The sequence below is a fragment of the Rhinichthys klamathensis genome, unplaced genomic scaffold (assembly GCF_029890125.1).
Source record: "Rhinichthys klamathensis goyatoka isolate OS25496 unplaced genomic scaffold, OSU_Roscu_1.1 h1tg000305l_1, whole genome shotgun sequence".
Classification (NCBI taxonomy): Eukaryota; Metazoa; Chordata; class Actinopteri; order Cypriniformes; family Leuciscidae; genus Rhinichthys; species Rhinichthys klamathensis.
The window spans coordinates 57501-70000 of record NW_026606824.1 but is presented as its reverse complement, the minus strand read 5'-3'; the positions used below and the strand labels follow the sequence as shown (position 1 = coordinate 70000).

The following is a 12500-nucleotide window of genomic DNA, read 5'->3' as shown; positions in this document are numbered from 1 at the left end:
GTGAAAACTGGTGTTTTTTATTTACTGACAATGTGGATGTGTCTCAAAAAAGTTCAGGAGCAGGTTGTATTGGTGAACAGCGGGGTTAAACTGGTGCAGCAGAGAGTTCAGTGTGGGCTGACTGGTCTTTGAGCAGGTTGTACTGGTGAACAATGGGGAGGCTGACTGGTCTTTGAGCAGGTTGTACTGGTGAACAGCGGGGTTAAACTGGTGCAGCAGAGAGTTCAGTGTGGGTAAACTGGTCTTTGAGCAGGGAAGTCTGTCAGCGGGAGCTCGATGATACTAGGCGAGTAACTGGGTCACATTTCTGTCTAACGGTGTGGAAAACTGACTTCTGACAGAGACGAAATCCTGCCCACCTTCCAGAAGAACCGGCCTCTTACATTATTAACTGAGGTTTGAAGTGAATCTCAAGGAAACATGTCTGGGTCATATTTCAAACCAAAAATCTCAGGAAATATAGAATGAGTTATTATTTTGTATAAAAAAAATGAAAGCTTATTTTAGGGCAATTTTTGCATAAAAGAAAAACCCTGTGATTTAATAAAAATCTTTGTTAATAATCTGTAATATTTAGCATTGGTGGAATTATTCATCATTTTAATTTTGCTTTAAGACGTCTGTTAGAGTTTGATGTTTTTTAGACACACACACACTGCATCAGTATTAATGAAGGGTTCAGAAGTGAGATGCTGGTATCGGTTTCTCTCTCATCCTCATGCATTTATAATATCCAGGGACTAGACACATTTCTCTCCGGATTCTCCAAGCCTCCACAGATATTGAGGGCGTATATCCCCCTCCCAACTAAATTCAGATTAGGTCGTGGACTGTTATGGGTTTCTAAGTTATTACATTTGCCGCCCCCAATTCTGAATGCATGGTTACATCCTTCCCTGGACTCCTCCATTAGCATGTTACGAATGGGCAAAATAACATTAGGAAATCTATCTCCAATAACAAGAAAATGAGGAAATATAAGATGGAATCCAAACTCTATCAATCCCACTGCAAACAACACACACACACACATCCACTAAATTCAAAAGATGTATAATTAAGAATGAATAATCACCTAAAGACGTTACAGAGTTCAAAACTATATCCATCATTGGTTTATTTAATAATTATCAACATTCAACACAAATTAAATACAAAACCTGGGTATTTTTTTTTAGGTTCACTTTGTGATCATGGGCCATAACGGGGGAGATGCAGAAAAACAGGGAATTATGGGAGAATGCAGAGTCATTCGGGACTCACCCTTTCCTCTGGCTGTACATGCGGTTGACTCTGTCCCACTCTGAGTTCAGCTGTGTCAGGGCATCAGATATCTGTGCCATTTCCTGTCTGGAAGCTTCCAGAATCACATCGGGCTGGCGCTCATTAATCACTTCAACCTGCTCACCCAACCGCTCCAAACTCTCCTTTATACTCTACAAACAGAGACACAGAGAAGTCAATACAACTGAAAACACCCACTGCTCCACTCACTGTTGCCTCTATATCAGACTTCTCACCAACAGGAAGTTATTATGGTCAACGGTGCAGCTTGATAAACTTTACAAGTAAATTGTGAAGTAGTTTCCCCAACACTTGTACTAGCATACTGATATTTGGACGTCATGGACACCGTCTAACCTTGAGCGTGTCCTCCTGGCTGGAGAAGTCCTCAAACAGTCCTCCGCTGAGCTGTGAGGAGTTCAGGAGCAGCTCGTTGTCGGCCATAGCCAGCAGAACCTTATTGATGTCCAGCAGATAGTCGGACGGGGAGACGGGCGCGCTCCCCTCGTCCTGAGGAGAGAGGGATGACTCTGATCTCTGCGGAGGAGAAGACGATGACTCCAACGCCACTTCAACAACTGGCTGAGTTCTGATGTTGTGAAGCTCCTGCAGAGAATATGTTGAATATAAGAATCTAGCGTGATACATTTGGTGCTTTCACACATTCAGCCTTTGCTAACAATGTGAAAGCATTTTGTTTATAAGATCTGATGTGGAAATGTCAGCTGTCAATGCTGTAACGTTGCAGTCGTAAACAGATGTAGCGTAGCCTTAAAGAGAGATCACTTCCGGCGTTTGCGCAGACCGAAGCGCCCGCGCCCTCAGATCACTTGGACGTGGCTGTGGTTACAAGAGGTAAAAACGATATAAATACTGTTCGTTTTCTCACACAAACCGCTCGTTTCGTGTCTTAGGCCATCAATGTGTACTTACATTTACGAGTCATTAAATCATGTTTAATTTGGACTTCTCTGTGCATGCTCTTTGAGGTGGTGACCATAGACCTGCATTATATGACTGACAGACAAGAACGGTTTGACCTAAAAATATCAAAATTGAAACTACAGCGGAAACAAAGACTCCTACATCTTGGATGCCCTTGAGGTAAGCTAAAACATACCAAAAATTAATTTCAAAGTGAACTATCCCTTTAACATTTTTGTAGCATAGCATAACAGCCTTGACATAGCTGTGTAATAGCATAACACGGCTTTAAACATAACAGTAACACAGCTGTAACAAAGTTGCTCGACAGCATTATCAATGTTGTAACTTAGCCTTAACAACCAAAACATAGCAATACATGCAACTGCAAAATAGCTGTAACAGTTGTAACATTGCCAAAAAAGTCAGGTTAGGTTAGGATGTTCTGATGCTACAAGTCTTTTTTCAAAGAGTGGAACCTAAAGCAGGGTTTTAACGTCAGATTTTCTACTTATAGACATGACACAAAAAGCAACAGTAAATGTAAATTTGCATATTTCATTCGTACACATCAACACAGTGGACTTTCAACTCAAAAATATACTGGCCCACCAGTTCTTCAAAGAGTAGCAGCCTACTATTCCTGAGAGACCTTTTGGGTAAATGAGAGTTTTTGGTGATCTGTCTGCATAGGAGCAATACCTGTAAGAAACCGAAATCATCTGCCAGACATGCTAATACCGCAGTTTAACGGCTTGCTTCTGTGAAAGTGGCTTGAAACTCCGAGCGTGTTTGACATGTTAAGAGTGCATGAAATGACCTTGTGCCGTGTCTGGAGCATCAGGAGTGTCCTGTGGATGTCCTCTCTTCTCTCCTCATCGGGAACACACAGCAGAACCTCCTCTCCTCTCCCCAGCACCTCCTCAACATGTGCTTTCTCCTCGGCCAGCTGCAGCACACACACACACACACACACACACACACACACACATCAACGCTTTTATACCGACGTCTGGTTCTACTAATTACTTCTTTGGATTTTGTGAATACGTTTTCAGTTTGGATTTCAGTTTCAAGAATGTGCATGCAAAGTTTCAACACATTTGAACAGACTTATGAACATGCGAATTTTGTTACCACTTTTGTGTTCGCTATAAAACTATTTGCCAAAATTCAACACTTTGAAAAACAGCAAAGAGTCAGGTAAAAAAAAAAAAAAAATAGAAAACTTTATTGTATGCTGTCAAACACCAAAATATGAAATATATGAGAATTCATTCAGTGTAATACTAAACTTTTACTCAAAGCCGAAGACTCGTCTTCTGAATCGTCCAATCCAATGTCCTGAATCATTTCTCATTTCTTTATCTGGTCGAGTTAAAAATTTTTATGTTATGTGTGTGTTACCCTCTCGTCATCAGGTGTGTTTGTGTGTGTGTGTGTGTGCATTACCCTCTCTTCATCAGGTGTGTATGTATGTGTCTGTGTGTGTGTGTGTGTGTGTGCATTACCCTCTCGTCGTCAGGTGTGTGTGTGTGCATTACCCTCTCTTCATCAGGTGTGTGTGTGTGTGTGTGTGTGTGTGTGTGTGTGTGTGTGTGCATGCATTACCCTCTCGTCGTCAGGTGTGTGTGTGTGTGTGTGCATTACCCTCTCTTCATCAGGTGTGTTTGTGTGTGTGTGTGTGTGTGTGTGTGTGTGTGTGTGTGTGTGTGTGTGTATGTGTATGTGTATTACCCTCTCGTCGTCAGGTGTGTGTGTGTGTGTGTGCATTACCCTCTCTTCATCAGGTGTGTTTGTGTGTGTGTGTGTGTGTGTGTGTGTGTGTGTGTGTGTGTGTGTGTGTGTGTGTGTGCATGCATTACCCTCTCGTCGTCAGGTGTGTGTGTGTGTGTGCATTACCCTCTCTTCATCAGGTGTGTTTGTGTGTGTGTGTGTGTGTATGTGTATGTGTATTACCCTCTCGTCGTCAGGTGTGTGTGTGTGTGTGTGCATTACCCTCTCTTCATCAGGTGTGTTTGTGTGTGTGTGTGTGTGTGTGTGTGTGTGCATGCATTACCCTCTCGTCGTCAGGTGTGTGTGTGTGTGTGTGTGCATTACCCTCTCTTCATCAGGTGTGTTTGTGTGTGTGTGTGTGTGTGTGTGTATGTGTATGTGTATTACCCTCTCATCGTCAGGTGTGTGTGTTTGGTCCTGTTGCTCCAGTGCTCTGACAGTAGCCTGTATGTCTGACTCAAACAGCAGCAGCTGTGAGGAGGAGAGAAGAGGAGCAGATCGAGCGTCTACCAGCTCCTGCTGTGGATCCTGTGTGACCTCCAGACCAGCAGACACCTGCGCACACACACACACACAGTTATCAGCCGCTGACGAGTGTCGGTCCTCTCAGCCCCCTGTGAGCGCTGGCCTCTCACCTGAGCAGAGCTGATGTGCAGCGCCACCTTGTGGAAGGTGCGGTTGAGGTCGTCCAGTTTGGGCTCCACCAGTTCTCTACACGCAGGACCCCTGCTGGTCATCAACATCACTGCCTGATCACGAGCACTGTCCACACGAGCACTCATGCCCTCCAACTCACACAACACAGCCTGTCACACACACACACAAACACAGCTTTAACAACAACATGACGTCACAATTAAAAACTGCTAATACATGTCAATGTAATCGAGTCTTGTTATATATATACACAGGGGCGTAGCAACCGGGGGGGACGGGGGGGGACACGTCCCCCGCACTTTTAGAAACAGGTGATTCTGTCCCCCGCATTTTTTTTGACTCAGCGCCAATATTTCCGCCCGTGTTCTCTGATTTGTTACTTAGACTTGAGTGAACTAACATTCAGCCAATCACAGCGCGAAGCATCTATTGGGCGCGTCTGCCATGTGCTTCAAATCTTTTGTTGCTCTTGCGAATTTTCGTGTTTGTTTAGTCGCTTTGCTGTTTGGCCGTCTAATGCACCCCAGAAAAAAAGCAGAGGACTACATCATTTTTTTCAAACACACACTGTTACAGTATGTCGCGATGACATGAATCACACGTAAAGTTTCCTTGATTTAACCTACTGTAACGCTGTAAGACGTGTAAAGGTGATGATACACAGGGCAACTTTTTGAGCAATGTTGCTGGGCAATGCTGTCAATGGGCAACCGGATGAGACACAGGGCCCACGACCGATCTAAATTATCCAGATAGAAATGTATTGCCCATTATGGGAAAGTGCCCAAGCAACAATCGCTCGGCAAGATTGCCCAGCAACATTGCTCAAAAAGTTGCCCTGTGTATCATCACCTTTAGACAACAGAAGAACCCGTATGGACCTCGTCACGTCGCGCCGGATTGTGCCGAGTGTGCTCTCCTACTTGTTGCTTTGGATAAAAGCGTCTGTTAAATGAGACCTAACAGATTATTCCCAGCAGGCACACAATAAGACGTTGATGTTTGGTTAAATTTTGGTTGCGACGTCGGGTGACCAAAATTCAATGTAAATTCAACATCTAATGTCAATGTTAAATTGATGTCCAATACCGAATACATTGATTTAGGTTTTATTGATATATTTTTTGTAAAATGCCTGTTGTATAAAATTACTGTAGGCTAGATGTAATCTGTTCTGTAGGCTACTCATTAAACACTTTTTTTTGGTCCAACTGTTAAGAAGTCAGATAAAAGTTATTGTTCAAGTGTAGTTTAACTGAAATATTGTAAATATCATAAAATATCTTTATTTCATAAAAATAAAGTATAGATGTCCACAGTTGTCTGAAAGTCCCAAGTCCTGCAATATTTTTTTATTTCGAGTATGATTTCACAAAAATAGGTTGCTGTAAACTATCATGGCATGTTCCCAAAATTGGCACTAGGGTGCTGTAAAATGCCAATTGCTATTCCATCTAGAATTTTTTATTATGAACATCACCTTTCAGTCCCTCCAGAAAAACGTGATTATGCGATCGCATGATTCAATGCATAATCAGCCAAAGTCCGCATATTTATGCGGGAGCATTTTTTCAAATACGCTGCACTTTTGCCGTATAAATTGCCGATTTCCACGCAAAATATGCGGGGCTTGTATGATTTCATAATCCCCGCATTTTTGTTGCAAAAAAAGTCACATATATCTTAGCCAAAAGTTGAAAAATGTTGCGTTTGCTTCACACGAGAGCAGCCGTTTCCCCTTGTTGCCATGGGAACGTTATGAAGTGACGTAATTATATGTATATACGCCCCTGTATATACATACATAATATACGGTATATATCATATCCAGCTGAATATTAAGTTTCACCCAAATAAACTGAGTATGTGTGTGTGTGTGTGTGTGCTTTGACCTTGGTCATTCTCTCTTTCTCAGCTGCAGGTTTCTTCTCCATCTCATCCAATCGTATCTCAGTCTGATAGAGCCATGTGCTGATATGAGCCAAATTCTCATCGAACATCTCCAACTCGCGCCTGTGATTCTACAACACACACACACACACACACACAGGACATGAGACAGCATCTCTAGCTAATGTTAATGCGCAATACAATAGGAAAAAAGTAGCACCGTCAACAGATTAAAGTTATTTCATGTAATCATTATTTTCCAGTTAAATGTAATTAGCCCATTTGTCCATTTTTACCTTTTTAATAATGTGCATCTAGTATAGATGCATTTAATTCATCTTTCAAAGGTGTGGGAAAAAGGTAAGATTTTTTTATTTTTTATTAATAATAATAATATTTAAAACTTTATTACTGCATTGTAACATATTTAAACATATATAAGATGTGAAACATAATATGAAAATAAAAATGTTATCCATTCAGTATTAATACTTTTAATTCATCTTTTAAGAATCAGAAAAAAATACAGAATAATATTACTATTATTGTTTCTACATTATAACATACTAAAACATGTTTTACACGGCTCTGTGGAATACTTGATTCTGATTGGTCAATCGCGGCATCCAGCGGTGAGTTATTCCCAGATAACAGCCGCTGAACACAGAAACACAGGCTCATCCGGGTCACTGAAGTCCGCAGCGCTATACGCTTGATAGGAACGTTTTTTCTTCGTGGAAGTTTTGCATTTGGTGAGCTAATAAAATATAAACTCAGTCAAATCAATATTTTGTGGGTTATTTTGAGAGAACCACTGGCTGGAAGTGCACTATCTAAATATAACATATAATATAATAATTAATAATATAATAATTATAAATATATAATACATAAAATAAAAATGTTGTTCATCCAGTATTGATGCATTTAATTAGTCTTTTAAGAAAAAAAAAGATAATATTAATACGATTCATATTATATTATATTATATTATATTATATGCTCATAAATGACATTTCAGACCAGTACCACTTGGTTGTTAATTAAATTCTGGCAAACAGACAGCTAATGACTGAATCATCCCATGTGAATGAATTTGCATATAAATTAATAATTATGAAGGTCTTCCCCCATCATTTACTAAATAATTACTGTGTGTGTGTGTGGGTGTGCGTGCGTGCGTGCGCGTGTGTGTGCGCCGCTATTCTTCTAATCAAACCACGGTGCACAACATGAAGCAGAATATTAACCTGAACGAGTGCACTGTGGGTAAATAAGTTTCACGTTGCCCTCAGCAGTCCTACTGAAAGCCAGGCTCACACACACACACTCACCAGAACAGCGCTGAGCCAGTCCTCGACCAGCGTGTGCACTCGTTCCCAGTCCTCGTTGAGCTCGAACAGCTGCTCCTCCAGCTGAGCGTCACTGCCCTCCACTAACGCCTGCAGGGCGGCGCTGTTCTCCGTCACCACAGACAGATCGCTCTTCCTGCGCTCGGACTCCTTCAGCAGGCCCTGCAGGGACACGCTCTTTAACACACACACACACACACACACTCTGTGTCCAAATGAGACTCCATCAAACACACTCACGTTGGCCCATGTGATCTCGGAGTCGATGTCCGCAGGCATGTCTCCTGTGTTGAGCTTCTCCTTGAGCTGAGCCTCAGTGTGTTTCATCCAGGCCTGCAGGGCGGCGCTGTCCTTCTGCAGACGCTGAGACACACACAACGCCTTCTCCAAATCCTGCTTCCCCTCAGTCACCTGAGCACACACACAAATTTGATGGCAAATTAAAGTCAACATGAAATTGCTTCCTCGACCCATTTTACTTCCATTACGCGACATATTTCTGAGTGAAAAAGTAGGGTGGGGCTTGATGTTATCCACTGACTGGGTGGAGAAAAGTGGAAAAGCAGAGGATGTGGAGGTAGCAAGCTAACATTTCTTGTTCATATCTAAAACCTTAAATTGAAAAAGCACAATTTTAAAGAAAAAAACATGCACATGTTGCTTTTATAGCAGTTTTAAACGTGTGTGTGTGTGTGTGTGTGTGTGTGTGTGTGTGTACCTGAGCTCCCAGCTCATTGTAGAGTAATTTGAGGGCAGTGAGCTGTTCATCCATTCCTTTAGGATTTTCCGTCTGCTGTTTCTGTACGATCTGTCTTCCCGTTTTAATCACGGTCTCCACCTCCAGTTTGACCTCGCTCAAGATCTTATACAGCTTCTGCATTCATAAAAACAACACGCTTACATGAAGCACAGGCAGTGTGATGAAGTCTCTGTGCACTGCAGGTTTGCTATTGTTACTTTTTTTTTAAATTGTAATGAACCTGAAACACACGCACACTCACACACACACACACTCACACACCGTGTATAAATAATGCTGAAACAGCTCTGGTGTGTTTTCTCACCATGCATCCGGTCAGGTGTGTCTGTATCTCCTCTGGCTGCGTGTCTTTCAGGTCCAGGATGTGAAGTTCAGCTTTAGCACTGTCCAGAATCCTCTTGCAGTCCAGCATTCGCTGCTCGAAGTTGGCCGGTTTCTGGAACAGCTGGTACTTCGTACTAATCTCGCGGAGCTTCCGCTAAACAGACAGAGACGCACGAGACACACCTTAAGCTGGAATACACTAAACATCTATTCAAATGCTAGGAATCAAACACTTGCCGACTTCGTATATGGTTAGAGAGAAAAACTGAACATCATACGCTAAACCAGTGGTTTTCAAACCTGTCCTGGAGGACCCCCAACACTGCACGTTTTCTTTGTCTCCCGAATCAAACTCAACTGATTCAACTCATCAGCTCATTAACCCATGTGATAATGAGCTGATGAGTTGAATCAGGTGTGTTTGAACCACTGCGCTAAACGACTGAGGATCACACACGAAGAGACTTTCATGTTGTTCTGAATACAGAAGTCATGCATAAGCATGTGCCATGTTGACATGTCAATAAAAAATCGTGCGATAAAAAAATGAATCGCGTTAAAATGGGTTTGCGTTAACGCCGTTAATAACGCGTTTAACTGACAGCCCTAGTTTTTCCGCATTCGGCATTCGGTGGCTCTGAATTGTCAAAATGCTTGCTAAGGATGCGAAAAACGCAGAAAATTTAACCCGATCTGAATTTTTCAGTGTGGCAGTGTTTAAACGGGATTGAGAAAACGCGAGGTAGTATTTATTTTTTAACGTGCGAAGATTTCGGACAAGAACCTTAAGATTTGTCTCACTACTGTAACCGAATACCGCAGCAAGCCTAACAATGTCCCTTTAGGGGCTCCGTAGAATGCGTTATTCGTTTTCCGTGCCTTTCCGAATTTGGATTTAGGCTTCGGACACATCCCTAGTGTACAGTGCAGAAGTGAAGTATGACCACTATGCAGCATTTGCAGGTCCACTCCCATCCTGCGGGGGCAGTGTTGAGTCGCACCTGTAGCTGGTCCAGTTGGGTTCCTGCTCGCACTGGTTTGCCCTCCGGTGCGGTCGAAGGCACGTTTCCCACATTCCTCCTCCTCAGGTCTTCCAGTGTGGCCTCATGGGCCGCAATCTCAGCCTGAATGGCCTGAGGAGAATATTGTTCAAGTTAAAGGCCAAAGAGTAAAGAATAAGCACAAAGTTGTTTTACAGCATATCTGTTATTGAAAATGCACCACCAGTCAAAAGTTTTGGATCGGTAATGTTTTTAAATAAGTCTCTTCTGCTCACCGAGGCTGCATTTAGTTGATTAAAAAAACAAACAGTAATATTGTTAAATATTTGGACAAATTAAAATGACTGTTTTCTATAGTAATATATTGTAAAATGTAATTTATTCCTGTGATCAAAGCTGTATTTTCAGCATCATTACTCCAGTCTTCAGTGTCACATGATCCTTCAGAAATCATTCTGATAGGATGATTTGATGCTCAAAAAACATTCGTTATTATTATCAATGTTGAAAACAGTCGTGTAAAAAGAATGTATCAGGATTTTTTGATGAACAGAAAGTTCAAAAGATCAGCATTTATTTGAAATAAAATCTTTTGTAACATTATAATCTCTTTACTGCAACTTTTGATCAATTTAATTCATTCTTAATGAATATAGGCATTAATTTTTTTTGATTTCTTTACCAAAAAAAAAGTATTATTACTGACCCCAAACTTTTGAACCATAGTGTTTAATGCTTATTTCAGATAAATGCTGTTCTTTTGAACTTTCTATTCATCCAATAATCCTGAAATAAAAATGTAAATAACTGTTTTCAACATTTATAATCATTGAGCATCAAATGATCATATTAGAGTGATTTCTGAAGGATCATGTGACACTGAAGACTGGAGTAATGATGCTGGAAATACAGCTTTGATCACAGGAATAAATTACACTTTACTATATATTCACATAGAAGCCATCTGTTTTAAATTGTAGTAAAATTTCACAACATTACTGTTTTTTTGTATTTTTAATCAACTAAATGCAGCCTTGGTGAGCAGAAGAGACTTCTTTTTAAAACATTAACAATCTTACCGATCGAAAACTTTTGACTGGTAGTGTATGTCAGGAATAGTGTGTGTGTTTGTGGTGTGTGTGTCTCCACACCTGAGCTTCCTGCGGCAGCTGGAAGGCGTCGATGCGATCTGTGAGGTAAGACGTGAGTGTTTGGTCCAGCTGTGTGAGAGACGTCTGTAGTGTGTGTAAGGCCGTCTCGTTCTCCCTCAGAGTCCCCAACTGCTGCTCCAGAGACATCTGACGTGCAGCAGCCTGCAACACACACACACACACACACACACACATGAATGTAACGTAACTGACTGTCAAATGTGAATCTGAATGAGTTCTGGGGAATCGTTTGATCGCTTCAACACACACACACCAGCTGAGTCAGTTGGTCGTAGCGCGAGTTGAAACTCTCCAGCTTCTCGCTGATGAGTTCGTCCAGAATCCCTCCGTCTATGAGAGTCTGAGCCAGCTCTCGAATCTGAGTCCTGTTATCCCCCGGGTGTCGCAGAACAGACTCCACCGCCTGACAGAGACACACAACACGAGTCCCGTTTCAGGGTTAGTCCCAGTTCAAATTCTGTTAATTACTCACCCTCATGTCGTTCCTAGAAGACTTTTGTTCATCTTCCAAACAGTAAGGAAGATCAAGAAGTCTCAGTGTGTGTGTGTGTGTGTGTGTGTGTGTGTGAGAGAGAGATTTCTATCCATCCACTGAAAGTCTATTCATCCAAAATGTACACAGCGCACTCAAATTAAGCATGCTTGCTTGATGCGTGAGAACCATTGAGGTTCATTCTCGTGTGTCAAGCACAATTGAGCTTTTGTTCATGTTCGCTGACCTTTGTTTATATGTGAACAAGAACCTAAATTCAATCTGTTCTTCATTTGGAGCAAGCGAGTCACTTCAGAAGACTTGGACTAGACCACTTGATTCGTATGGATTTTTTTTATAATCTCTTCATAAACATTTTGGGTGAACAGACTTTTTCAATGGAGGGACAGATTTCTCTCAGATTGCATTATTAATATCTTCAATTGTGTTTTGAGGATGAAATGAAGGCTAACGGGTTTGGAACGACAAACGTGAGCCAATTCAGACGTAATTAAAAAACATGTAGCCTCATTGTATTTAAGGTACGGTCACATTAGCAGGCAATAGTCGATAGTATGGTGATGTTCGAAGCACATCACCATACTAGAACAGAAGTTACTTTCAAAATCTGCGTTGGGAAATATTTCGCCTTCATGCAAAATTCCCAGTCTGGTGGATTCCCATTGAATCGACTGGATTGCTCCAGCGAAACCATGGTGAACGTGACTGCACCTTCCACATGACAGCCGTTACCTCCAGAGCCGCGCTGATGGACTCTGTGTTTTCCGGGACGCTCTCGGTGGCGTGAACCTTCTCCTCCAGCGAGTTCAACCAGCCAGACTCCACATCCAGATACTGCAGCAGCTCGATCCAGCAGGACCACACCTC

The 12500-nt window shown here is 41.9% G+C and overlaps 1 protein-coding gene across 4 annotated transcripts in view; it reads right to left on the bottom strand.

The window, feature by feature from the left end:
- Positions 1-12500, bottom strand: part of utrn (utrophin) — a 231614-nt gene that overhangs the window by 167686 nt on the left and 51428 nt on the right. For all 4 annotated transcript variants that reach the window (XM_056270677.1, XM_056270680.1, XM_056270678.1 and 1 more), the window contains exons 27-40: positions 12366-12500; positions 11394-11543; positions 11120-11281; positions 9969-10100; positions 8948-9121; positions 8602-8757; positions 8124-8294; positions 7866-8045; positions 6534-6662; positions 4620-4790; positions 4372-4539; positions 3029-3157; positions 1642-1890; positions 1264-1436 (exon numbers count right to left, since the gene is read on the bottom strand). In XM_056270677.1, coding sequence (XP_056126652.1) covers positions 1264-1436; positions 1642-1890; positions 3029-3157; positions 4372-4539; positions 4620-4790; positions 6534-6662; positions 7866-8045; positions 8124-8294; positions 8602-8757; positions 8948-9121; positions 9969-10100; positions 11120-11281; positions 11394-11543; positions 12366-12500 — 2279 coding nt within the window. The remainder of the gene's footprint in view (positions 1-1263; positions 1437-1641; positions 1891-3028; positions 3158-4371; positions 4540-4619; positions 4791-6533; positions 6663-7865; positions 8046-8123; positions 8295-8601; positions 8758-8947; positions 9122-9968; positions 10101-11119; positions 11282-11393; positions 11544-12365) is intronic.